Source organism: Amaranthus tricolor, chromosome 4 (genome assembly GCF_026212465.1).
Source record: "Amaranthus tricolor cultivar Red isolate AtriRed21 chromosome 4, ASM2621246v1, whole genome shotgun sequence".
Taxonomy (NCBI): Eukaryota; Viridiplantae; Streptophyta; class Magnoliopsida; order Caryophyllales; family Amaranthaceae; genus Amaranthus; species Amaranthus tricolor.
This window is the reverse complement of record NC_080050.1, coordinates 28,223,070-28,236,281: the sequence shown is the minus strand read 5'-3', so window position 1 is coordinate 28,236,281 and position 13,212 is coordinate 28,223,070. Positions and strand designations below refer to the sequence as shown.

General features: G+C 31.7%; 1 protein-coding gene across 5 annotated transcripts; it reads right to left on the bottom strand.

The window, feature by feature from the left end:
- Nucleotides 1-1,430: 1,430 nt before the first annotated feature.
- Nucleotides 1,431-12,632, bottom strand: LOC130810616 (putative inactive cadmium/zinc-transporting ATPase HMA3). 5 transcript variants are annotated; one of them, XM_057676746.1, is made up of 10 exons: nt 10,171-12,632; nt 9,873-10,074; nt 7,876-8,133; nt 6,816-6,913; nt 6,133-6,388; nt 5,165-5,302; nt 4,702-5,029; nt 3,834-4,036; nt 3,266-3,468; nt 1,431-2,532 (listed from the first exon to the last, which is right to left on the bottom strand). In XM_057676746.1, the coding sequence occupies exons 2-10, from the start codon at nt 10,015-10,017 to the stop codon at nt 1,756-1,758; spliced, it is 2,406 nt and encodes an 801-aa protein (XP_057532729.1). In that variant the 5' UTR covers nt 10,018-10,074; nt 10,171-12,632; the 3' UTR covers nt 1,431-1,755. The 5 variants fall into 5 exon arrangements, with proteins under 5 accessions (XP_057532729.1, XP_057532727.1, XP_057532730.1 ...); XM_057676744.1 differs by having other exon boundaries at nt 10,263-12,631; XM_057676747.1 differs by having other exon boundaries at nt 7,876-7,977; nt 10,263-12,631.
- Nucleotides 12,633-13,212: the final 580 nt, after the last annotated feature.

Below are 13,212 nucleotides of genomic sequence, written 5' to 3'. Positions count from 1 at the left end.
TGATTTTGGTCAATTTGGGCAAAAAAGAATTTTAAAAGGACTAATATATGACGTTAACACTCCAATTCAGAAATTTTAATTCAAAATTATAAATTGATTAAAATGTAGTGAGTTGGGACCAAAAAGATGATGATATTGAATTATAAAATTGACAGAATTGTAAAAACAGGTCGAAGCAGTTGAAATTGATCCAATTTTTTAGGTTTTTCGAAAAAATGAAAAGAACAAACAAGAACGAATGGAATATTATAATAAGCTAAACTAAATTGATATAAACTGAATTAATTGAAATGAAAAGAATTAAACTGATTTGAATGAAAAGTAAAAATTTGAAGTAAAAGTGATAAGATAAAGGTAAAATTGTACAAGAATAATTCTACTTATTGTCCATATGCTCGAATAATTCCTATTATTGATTATTTCTAATAATTCAACCATTGTATATTATTTGCTGACAATACCTCTTTTTACAATTTTATCGATTATTGTAGGTACCTACTAGTCGTTGCACTCACTCATTCTTCCCCTTATGCTTCTTTGTTGGTCTAACCCTATTCATCTTTGGTGGTAAATATCTATAATAACCGGTTAAAATATAGCAAGGGGTACTATCAGCAAAAGTTATTTAAAAGTTGGGTTATCTAGAAATAATCAATACTTGGAATTATTTACAACAGATAGGCAATGGGTGGAATTATTCAGGATAATTTTTTCTAAGATAAATCATACAAGAGTTGATTAAATTGAACTGCTAAAAATTTTGAGAAAATATACCCGTATTGACACTTTTTTTCTTGACCATATTAAAGAACATAAAGCTTCACACATGATGTACCCGGAGAAAGTATACTTAAATTCAAACCATTATAAATTTTTTATTATATGATATATCATATACCAAAACGATCGTAAAACTAGTTAGAAGCCTTCTAAAATTAGTATTATCACACCAAATAACATGTTTGGAATTACAAGTATTGATATCAATCACCTATACAATCACAACATCAAGTGAAGTATTTGCTCCAAATTGGAACCATTCTTTTCATTTCTATAAATAAAAACACTATCACAACATTCAACCTTATCAACCCCTTGCCACACTCAAAATCTCACAACCTTTCTTCTCCAATGTAAATTTTTTATATCAAATATTAAACAGGTCATAAAATAAGTTTATTAACATTTTAAAAATAGTTCAGATCTTAAAAATACAAGTATTGATATCAATCATAACATCAAGTGAAATATTTACTCCAAATTAAGTACACCCATTTGAAGATCCACACCCATCCTTTTCATTCCTATAATTTAAAGCGCTCTCACAACATCCAACCGTATCAACCCCAATTCCCACATTCAAAATTTAGCAGTCTTTCTTCTTCAGTATGAATTTTTTACATTATATGTCAAACAAGTCGTAAAACTAATTTATAAACATTTTAAAATTAGTTTAGATCTTGAAAATACAAGTATTAATGTTAATCATCTATACAATCACAACATCAAGTGAAGTATTTGCACCAATTAAGTACACCCACTAGAAGATCCACATCCACCCTTCCCATCCCTACAATTTGAACCACTCTTAAAAAAATCCAACCTTATCAACCCCATTTCCCACACTCAAAATGTCACAACCTTTCTTCTCCACTACAAAGTTTTTACATCGCATATCCAACAGATTGTAAAACTAATTTACAGACATTTTAAATTTTGTTCAAATTTTAAAAATACAAATATTAATATCAATCACTACACAATGACAACATCAAATGAAGTATTTGCTCCAAATTGAGTACACCCACTAGAAGATCCACAACCACCCTTCTCATCCCTACAATTCAACGCACTCTTACAACAACCAACCTTACTAACCCCATTTCCCACACTCAAAATCTCACAACCTTTCTTGATCTCCATTGACTCCTCAATCTTGCTCTTCTTACTGCAACACTTCTTAGTTTCACAACATCCTTTCCTTACTTCCTTTACCTTATCAACATCTCCAAACTTAACCCCCTTCTTGCTAACATCCTTTGAGCATTTCTCTTCCTTACCTTCACAACAAGCCTTATTCTTCTTCACACTTCTCAAACTCTTCTTTTCCTCGAATCCTCGAAGAAGAAGCATGCTATTTAAGATCACAAGCAAGCACGTCCCCACGTCTGTCACGACAGCAACTAAGAGCATAGAGTAGCCAGCAATGGCAAAAGCAAGAACCAAACCTTTTGTAGAGAATGATATGATGACATTTTCAATGATTTTTCTTGAAGCTTTCTTGGATATTTGTATGGCTTGTGGTATTTTTCTTATGTCATTAGACATAAGTATTACATGTCCTGTTTCCATAGCTAATGCAGAACCTGATATACCCATTGATATGCCTATATCAGTTGTTGCTAAAGCAAGTGCATCATTTATACCATCTCCTACCATTGCTACTACTCCATCTTTCTTTAGTTCTTCAATTTTTTTAGCTTTGTCTTCTGGTAAGAGGCTAGCATGAACTATGTCTAGTGCTCCATCTAGCTGCATACCAATTAATTACTGTCAAAAACCTCGGTTTCTGATTATGTTAGAATATATAACATATCCTGGGGCCTCAACTATCAACTTAAGCTTTTAGTTGAATTAGTTCCTTGACATGGTATCAAAAGCCAGCGTGGCATGAGGTCACGGGTTCGAATCTCAATCACCCCTATTTAAAGTGGGATATTTAGCGTCAGATATGATGGAGATTCTGTGTTGCATCCACACTTCTAGCCCAGAAGAGCTCTTGTGTGAGACAACGTGTTAGAGTATATAACAAATCCTGGGGCTTAACCATCATCTTACGCTTTTGGTTGAATTTATTAGTTACTTGACATATTATAATAGACTACAATCAAAATGACTCGTTAAATTATATGCACTTTTTATATAAGTGAAGTTCCAGACAAAGATGGGGCTAGGGTGTGCCATGGTCGGCCTTTTCCGTTATGATAATGTTAAAGTATATATAACATATTCTGGGACCTCAACCATCAGCTTTAACTTTTGGTTGAATTGGTTCTTTGACATGGTATCAGAGTTAGTGTTACGGGTTCAAATCTCAACCACCCCTCATTTAAAGTAAAATATTCAGCGCTATGTATGAGGAGGTCTTGTGTTGCATCTACAATTCTAGCCCAAAGGCTCTTGTGTGAGAGGGCGTGTCTCAACCATCAACTTAAGCTTTTGGTTGAGTTGGTTCCTTAATAAGAAATTTTTTGATGATGTTTACCTGATATTGCACCTGTTGAGCAGCAACATGATTATCACCAGTGAGCATAACTGTTCTAATGCCAGCTTCTTTTAGGTCTTTAATTGCTTCCATGGCTCCTGATCTACACTTATCAGAGAGTCCAAAGGTACCAACAAGGGTAGTTCCCCTGTATATGAATCCACTAGCTTTTTCTTCCATCTTATTCCTTTCATTGTCATAATCTTGAGAAAGAAAGAAAAAATAAGTCATGAACACCATATTACTAGTAAACAATGGTATACACCATACTGATTTATTTGTATATTTGTTTCGAGCAGTGTAATATAATTCCCTAGCTAATTCGTTTTTTAATTCGTAATTCGCTTAAATTTGCCTAAAAATAGCCTAAAACCGACCATGATTCGCTTTTTTCTTCGATACACGATTCGCTAGGAGATTAGTGAATCATGTGACACTGGTTTCGAGTTAAATAGTCCCTCCGTACAAAAGATATGTTCCTACTTTATTTTTCTTCACATGAGTCTGTTACTTAAATCAAATAGAAACATATCTTTGAGACAGACGGAGTATATGAATTGGTACTCACATTCTTTACTTTCCGCCCTTAAAGAAATTCGGTAATTTCCAATGTAAAAATGTTCACCCTCAATCATCCCATATATCCCTTCACCAGGAAAATTCAAAAATTCCTCCACCAATTCAGGCTTTGGCTCAATAGAACAGGATGCAGCATAGTTGACAAGTGCAGCTGCCATTGGATGGCTTGATTTACTCTCAATGCTTGAAACCCTGAATATATACAAAACAATTAGAAAATGACAAAAAAAACAATTGACATTAATAATTCAATATTTTGCTTGTCTCGCCGTGAATAATCTCACCTTTAGATTATTTTTTAATAATTCAATATTTACCCTTAATTCGCTATAAATAATTTAATCTTTGTCTTAATTTGCTGGCAGCATATCCTATTATTACCTATTATTAGTAATATGGTATGTTGACGGCAAATATATGGCAAAGGTTAGATTATTAGAAAGTAATCTAAATGTGGGATTATTCAAAGCGGATGAGTGAAAGATTGGATTATTAATGTCAATATTTCCAAAAAACTATTTAAAATGTTTCCTTGTAAACGCAACAGTGTAAAAGTCAAACTCTTACCGGTTAAACAACTATTTGCCAAACAAACCTTAATGCCAAAATGTGAAGCATTAGGAATTGCTTGGCAAATGGTCGTTGGCCAAAGCTATTGACCGACTAACTTAAAGTATTGACTGATTTGTTAGCTGTAAAGTTAGTTGTTCTGAAGATATTTTGAAAATATTAGTTGTTGGTTGCAGTTGTCTGCGGTCTTTTGGAGAAAAATGGGTCAAAAGGCCAAAATCCGACAAAAACCATAAGTCATACACACACCCGTAGACCTTAGTTATATGTTTTGAACAAAAACTCACCAAAATAGTAGCTTCTCAATGCTAATTGTTTCATGTAAGGACTGAAAATGAGTAACCACAAATTCCCCAGTTGTAATAGTCCCAGTTTTATCAAAAGCAACAGTCTGAACTTTAGCAAGAAGCTCAAGATAATCTCCTCCTTTGAAGAGAAGCCCTGTCGTCGCAGCCTTCGAAAGCGCACAAAATATCGTGACTGGAGTCGAGATGACTAGTGCACAAGGACACGCACTAACCAACACAACTAAGGCAAGATGAAACCAACTCATTTCATCCTTAGTTTGGAGGATCATAGGGATCACAGCAATACTGGCAGATATCAGCACAACAACTGCAAAATGCAGTCATGTTTATTGTGATTGTACACTTTTTGGGTGGGTCCCTTTGGGTTGGATACTGAATGTCGGTTTCAGTAACAAACTCAAAACGGACGGAGGCGTTACGAAATTTGAATGTTGGGACTTACCAGGAATGTACCATTTTGCACAGTTATCTATGAATGTCTGGATTTTGGCTTTCCTACTCTGAGCTTCTTCTACAAGATTCACCATTCTGGCTACTAAGCAGTTTTCAGCTAGCATTGTAGTTATAACACATATATAACCTAGAACAATTTCAATGGGAAACCAAAGTAAGGCAAGTGAACAATATACTCAATTTTTTCGTGTTCACACTGTTTTAAGGGCTTTATCGGTATGTGTAAAAATGCGGTACTGGTTGCGATTGCGGTAACGGAATGGTGATGTGGTAACGGGAGTGATGCGGTAGCGTTACAGGCCCAAAGTGCGGTTTTTTTACACCTTTCCAGCGCGAGAAATATCGGTTCGTTTATTTTGATAACTTTTACAATACAACCGATGCGATGCCGCCTTGTTTTTACTGTATTGTATCACTGTCAGTTTTTACCATTGTACATTTATAAAGTCCAAATACAAGAGGACCTGTATTGCATCCATACTTCTAGTCTAAAGGAATTTTGTGTGAAGAGGCATGTTAAAGTATATAACACATAATGAGAGCCTCAAGCTCTCAGGCCTCAACCATCTAACTTAAACTTTTGGTTGAGTTGGTTCCTTGACATTCCATGATTTTGACCGATTCTTGTTTAAACGAATTTGATGATGATGTTTGCTATCAAGAATCAAGAATCAATCGAAAAGTTTCTCTTTGTTTCTACGTGAAGTAGTTGTGTACAAATGACCCTCTCAAACTTCCAAGTGGGATTCACTCAATAACGTTAGAGTGATGAAATCTTATATATTTCCGAACACTGAATCCTATTTTCTTTTCTATGCTATCACCAACAAATGTAAGATTCCCTACACTTGTGACCTGACCCATTAAAACCCATCTAGATAGAAGTCACTTAAAGACAATGGAATAACGGAATGTTGTTACATAATATTATAAGAATTAGTTAGCATTAGTACTAACCATTTAAATTGATAGTGCCAGCCCAAACAGTAGAACCAATTTCTTTAATAACAGGGAATGATTCACCAGTGAAGGCTTTCTCATCCACTTCACATTTTCCCTCAACAGCAATACCATCAATAGGAATAGCTTCACCTGCTTTGACTGCAATAATGGTTCCTATTTCAACATTTGTCACATCTACTTGTTTTCCAGTTTCAGCAAGTGTTGCTTTCAGGGGTGTCATGCTTGTCAGAGATGACATAACAGACATAGCCTACATATTCATCACAGTAACAGCATATCAAGGTGTTTTGACAATTAGCTTTTTCATTGACTTTTTAGTTGACTTTTGATTTTTTGATTAATTAAACAGTCAGAAAAAAAATATTTAGTAAATGGCTTTTATGTTAGCCTGAAAAGCTACTTATTATGACAAAATCAAAAAAGTTGCTCGTAGTACCTTTTTTTTATTGACTTTTAGCTTTTAGCCTACTTTTTCTCTAATAAATGATCAATAGCTGACAAATAGTTTTTTAGCAAACATCTCTTCAATACTTAGCTTAAACAGTTGACTTATCAATCAATATTTTCAGCTGGTCAACAACTCCGGCTAACGGCCATTTGTTAAACATGTCAATAAGATAAGATGTAATATGCATGGAAATTAACAAGCAATATGAGAGAAATAGAATCATATATACCTTGTAACTAGCTCTTGATTCAAGCCACTGAGCTATGTTATACAAGAAGACTATAATGGCTGCATCTGTATAATCTTGCAAAGCTAATGTTCCTCCAACTGTAGATTGCCAAAAAACGCAAAAACATTGGGATCCACTGATATCGAATATATCCGACCTTCCTAAATCCTTGGATTAAATGAGTTCTAAAATATGTTATAATCTCTATTACATCAAAAGTCTAAGTTGATGGTAGAAACCTCAAATTATGTTGTATACTAATTTATAGTGGCATATATTTGAGCTTCCTTATCCCATCCTATGCGCATAGATGGGAGTCGGCATAGGAGTAATGAAATGTTTTATTGGTGACAATTAAATCAAAGATTTTTTCTATAGTGTTTAAATGGTTGAGGCCACATCATACATTATATACACTAACACACTCCCTTACACAAGAGCACTTTGGCTATAAGTGTAGATATAGCAAATGCCCTCCCAATTGAATTTGAGGAGTTGTAGAGATTCAAACATGTGATATTTTTATCGCATTGGCTTTTAATACCATATCAAATGAACCAACTCAACCAAAGGCTTAAACAGATAGTTGAGGCCACATAATATGTTATACTCCCTCCTATTCTTCATACTTATCACATTTACTTTTTGGTTATTATTCATTAATCACTCTTATTTTGTATTTTATTCAAAATCCTTTAGTTAAAATATAATCAAGTGGGTTTTCTTTCATTAGTCTCAATGCAAAGATTATCAATATCAACTTTTCATAATTTTCAGTTATACACAATTAGAGATATTAAGAATTAAAATATTGTCTAAACAAGTGTGAAAAAGAAAAACGGGACAAGTAGCCTGAATAGGAGGGAGTATCAAAAAACCAACTCGATCAAAGAAAATTTTAAAGAACTAAATTATAAATGCACAAGTCTAGTCCATTTGAGCCCGTTTTATTTTTTGTTTGAGCACGATCCAATCCAGGTCATTTTTATGTGAGTTTGACCCTAATCCAGCCCATTGCACAGATCTACATAAAACCGAAAAGTCAAATATGAAGAATTACCAGCAACAAGAACAATGACATTGACATTGAGGGTGAGATTTCGAATAGATGCAATGCTTCTCCAAATAATATTAGGAACTCCAATGAGAACTGCAAGAAGAGCTAACCATTGCATAGGTTTGTAAACATATTTGAATAAGGATAACAAAACCAACACACCACAAACCATATCCCACTTTCCTGGCCATTTTTTTGTATAGTTACTTTCCCTTCGTGGTCTTACACTTGCTTCTAGCCGTGCTTGATTCAATGCTTTCACTGTTTATCATATTTGATGATTAGAAATAATTACTCTTGTTTGCAATTGCTATAATATTGAGGTTTTGACCGGAGAACTAAATGTGATTTCCATTAAATTGCTTATTTGGGTAAGTTGAGTTAGGATTAAGCCTGTCAAACAGATCAGATTCGGTCGGGTTGGGTTCGGCTCATATATAGGTAGATCAGAAAAACCTTAACTTAAAACTAACTCGTTTAGTTGATTGGGTCGAAAATCACAACTCTGACCTGACCTGCAAGTGCAATAGATTATGTCGACCTAATTTCAAACCACTTAACATGTTTAGATTTTTTTGTTTTCATTGTAAGGTTTTTGACATTGATTACATCTAATTTTTTAGGTTTAATCTTAAATTTTTCATTATTATTTAGTTGTTATTTTGTGTTTACTATGAAAAATAAGAAAATATTAAGTTTAAGTTATACTTATTAATTTAATTTGGAATTCACTCGTTTAATTAAATGTGTTATGTAGGTTTGTTTCATGTTTATAATTTTGATCTGAACATAACCCATTTAATAAACATATCAGGTTGAGTTGACCCATTTAATTAATTGGGTCAAAAGTCTCAACCAAAACTCAAACACAAAACCCAAACCCACTTAATTAATTAAGTATGTGTTTTTTATATTTTAAACAGATTGAAATAGATATATAGTGTGTTTTTTATATTTTAAATAGATTGAAATAAATATATAATCTCTTAAAAAGATCGTATTTCTAAAAAATTTAGGTATAAAATTTGCTCAAAAAGTAACATTATACTTGCCCGAGTTCTTTTGAGGTAGACTACCTAACAAGTTCCCCTTCTCAATAATTTGTGTATAAAATTTGCTAAAAAATAACATTATAATGCCCAAGTTCTTATGAGGTAGAACAAAGTAAGCGTAGGATTTTTTTAGTATCCAAACTGACGTTGTAATTTTTTAAAAATATTATCCCATCATCCAAGTCAACTTCAAGCCTTAATTGTTTTCCTTGTTTGACAAAGAATATACTTATGACTGGTTTGGTAATTGATATTAAATAGTTGTAATAATAATAACAAGTCAATATAATTTTAGTAGGAATAGCTCTTAACAAGTTTAATAGTAATAGTTATACTCATTTAACAATTTTACTTTCTCCTTAAAATTAATTCCAATGGATTACCTTTTAAACATGTGGTATTAGTAGTAATAGAATATTATAATGAAAAAACTTTTTTTTATGATCAACATTTCATTACCATGAGAATGGCATAATACAAATTATAAAAATTTATATTACAAATTATTTCTAATCTCATCATTTAATACCGTTTACCAAGCGATCCATGAGTAATTTTGTTTCTCCCAATTTACATTATTTTTTATTTTTAGTTTGTATTATTGGTTTTATATTTTTGTCAATAGTTTCACCCTCCTTTTAATCTCGGTAACAAACTTATACTCTCATTCCATTTTAACCACTCATTTTTATCTTTCACTTATTTTTTGTCTCATTCTCTAATTCTATATCAATTTCACTAAATTTCACACGTCCAAAATAAAAATTACAAATAAAATACTCCAACATTTTTTAACAAATTTTGCCACAAACTCATCTAAAAGAAAATTTAAGCAAAATGAGTAGATGAGACCAATAATAAACAACAATAGCATGATGCCATTATTTGACCTTGCAATTGAAAGTATATGAAAATATGAAATTTATGGACAAAGAAAAGAGAAAATACCAATTTGCGAAGGAGATATAGTGTGAATATCATGAAGAACCATCAAAGTCTTAGTTGGAACAACAACAGAAATCTCTTTAACACCATTTAATGGCTTCAATATTCCTTCAAGTAGTGGAATTTCTGATGAACAACATAAACCCATTATTTCAAAATAACTCTTCTCCAATTTCACTTCATCATCTTCTTTCTTCCTATTATCCTGTGTTAATTAAAGAAACCCATTATTACACGTACACAAATTAAATATTAGTTCATACAGTCAACCTTAATCTCTCGGGATTAAAGATTTGCTGACCTTAATCTATCAGGATCAAGATTCTGACATTGTTATTTTAACAAGCAATTGAGAAATGAAAGGAAACAATATATAGGAAATTAAATAATTACTTGTATAGAGTTTGGATCTATAAAAGGTTGCTCAAGATCAGTTGACATGATTAGTCTCCTAATTTGATTTTTGGAAAAAACCTTTTGATATTTTGTTGATTTGATCCAAATGAATGGGAATTTTAAAGTTTTTGGCACGTTATCTAGGTTTGACTTTTCTTTTATATATTCATTAAATTATGAATTATTTGCCAATGCTTAAAATTTAACACTTCTGCGAATTATAATCTTAATATATTTATTTTTCTGAATTACAGTCATTAAAGTATTAAAGCTTACAGGTTCAATCTAAAAACACAAAACTTCAACCACTTAACCTAAAATTCCGACCATTAAAATGGTCGAAATTTTGTGTATTAGTCTAAACATGTAAACTTTAATATTTTTATGGTTGTAACTCGCAAAAAATAAATATTAAAGCTTGTAATTGAAAAAAAACACTAAACTTGCCGTAAATCGCAAATTATTCTTAAATTATTGAATCTCTTTTACTCCATTTTTCGTTCATCTTGACTTTGCTATTTAACAGATCTGGTCAAGTCCATATGATATGGTCGTCTAGTCTGATCATATCTAAACCGATCTGATTAAAGGTAATATTGTAAAAAATATTGTATAAGGCTGTTTCAACTCTCACCATGAGACAAACTCATATAATCAATCTATTCTTTTAATATATTTATGATATTAAAGCTTAAATAATATATGAAAAATGTTAAGAAAAAAATAAAATGTTATCAATAATATGAAGCTGATGACTACATATGCATCAACGAACTATATCATTTATCATTCCCAATAGAAATTTCCCAATTTTCAGATTCATTTACTACAAATACAAAATCAAATTCCTAAAAAAAATTAAACACTAGAGAAAACATACTTCTTAATTCTTATACAATTAACTAAATGTTAAAACTGTGTAGCTACTTATTAGTACTTAGGAAAAAGTAGTCACAAAGACCTTCATATAGAAAAACCTAAATTTTCAATTTTTTATTCACAGGCAAAGGGGTCGAGAGAGGGAATAAATCCTTCATGTAGGTAATGAGTTCACAATAAATCAACCCTTTCAAGAACCATCTCATTTTTCTAAATAATGGCTTTTACGTGTTCTTATTAGGTCAGATTATAATTCACAAATTCAACAATAAAGTCTTTTCCTGTTCAACACTTCTTTCTTGTTCGACACCTCTAATTTTGAGTTACACAATTGCTAAAAGTCTATTCATAATTATTAGTTACTTCTAACATGTATTGTTCATCGCTAGCTAGATAAACATAATTTTATGAACTTAACCAAGTGAGTAATCGAATAAATAACATATATATTACGAATCTATGATCATCAGCTTAAACAGTTATTTAATTTCTAACTCACATCAAGCAAAAATAACCCATGTATATCCTTATAAAAAAACACTTATGCAAGAATCCAAAAGTATTTCAAATAGTATAATTAGTGCTACTACATTAAAAAAAAAGTACATAATTAATATTACCTTAGGTGTATATAAAGCTTGGTGCTTGCTTTCCAATCCAAAGATGTACTTACTTGAAGAGCATAATGATCAATTTGTACACCAATTTAGCTACAACTAAAGTTTTATAACAATTGCAGATTTAGTATTTTTTTGTGTTTTTAAATTTGCAACATAACATCAAATAAGTTAATAAATTTTGAATACAACAAATTCAATAAGACGAAGAGATTAGAATATGTAGTAGTATATAAGCCAAATATAACTATGTATTAAGTCAATCTATAACAACCTATAACAAGTTGATATATTAAGCATGTATGTATTAGCTCAATTCATTAGTACAATCTAGGGCAATATGAAATCTAAATATTAAGCTGCTGGTGCCACGTCATCACCATCGTCGTCGTCATCATCGCCATTGCTTCGAGCCTTGTTGTTGAAAACAAGATTGCTCAACTTGGTCTCATCATCACCATGGACATAAATGAGTCCAAAATCTTCAGTGAAGACAGACATTATTATATATGAATGGAGGTAATTAATAAAAAGATAATAGTTTATATTGTTGTAGTTTAATAAGATGAGAAGATATGTTAATATAATTTGATTCATGTAGCCTATTTATAAGAATAAATGAAAGAATATTGGGAAAATCTCTAGAGATTTACTTGTTCTGTTTTAGTGATGTCTGACGTTAGAGTCAAAATCATCAACTCAGTATTTCGTACAAGTCATGTTCGAGAAAAAAGAGTAGCGGACATATTATATCTGTGTCCCCTTCAAGAAGAGAATTTGGAAAAATATGCGCACTTAATTTACTTTAAAAAATAAATTTCTATAAAAAAAATGATAAATAACATAAAATACGTCTGAAAAGATACCTACTACAACTTACAACAGAGCCCATAAACTTTACTATCAAGGTGGAGGAAATTATGTGACTCAAAATGTTTTAAGGTGGTAGAAATTAGGGTTAATAAAACATAGGTTTAAAGCTACAAGACATAAACTTTACTATCAAGTGGAAATGTGGGCCACAGGAATTGGCGAGCTTATGGGAAGAGGCTGTAATGCACAATCTACACGTGGTTACAACAACCCATGCACACTCTCATGCACCTATGTTACGTGCTACTCTTATGCTTTCTTCCAAAGTTCCACCTAGTAATTACCAAATTTGAGCTTTAGTAGTCATTTAGTCAAAACTATTCAAACTTCTTTCCACTATTGGTCAAAATGTAATCACTTTTATTGAAAAAATGTACATATATATATATAGAACGATGATTTAATAAGATGTTGACTAAATATATAAATTATGTTGGATACTATTTCTACACTATATGATTTAGCTAGAAATTGAACCTCATCAAATTTGTGTTTACCTAGTCTATTGTACTCTTATATGGGCCAACCCACTGGTGGTCATGGAGTTATCTACATGAGCCCATGATAGTTTGATATGG

Coding starts and splice junctions, on each gene's coding strand:
- LOC130810616 (XM_057676744.1), bottom strand. CDS start 10,310: ATGTCAACTGATCTTGAGCAACCTTTTATAGATCCAAACTCTATACAA. Junction 6,914..7,875: donor TGTCATTGTTCTTGTTGCTG/GTAATTCTTCAT, acceptor GGCAATCTACAG/TTGGAGGAACATTAGCTTTG. Junction 4,037..4,701: donor ATTGAGAAGCTACTATTTTG/GTGAGTTTTTGT, acceptor GTATATATTCAG/GGTTTCAAGCATTGAGAGTA.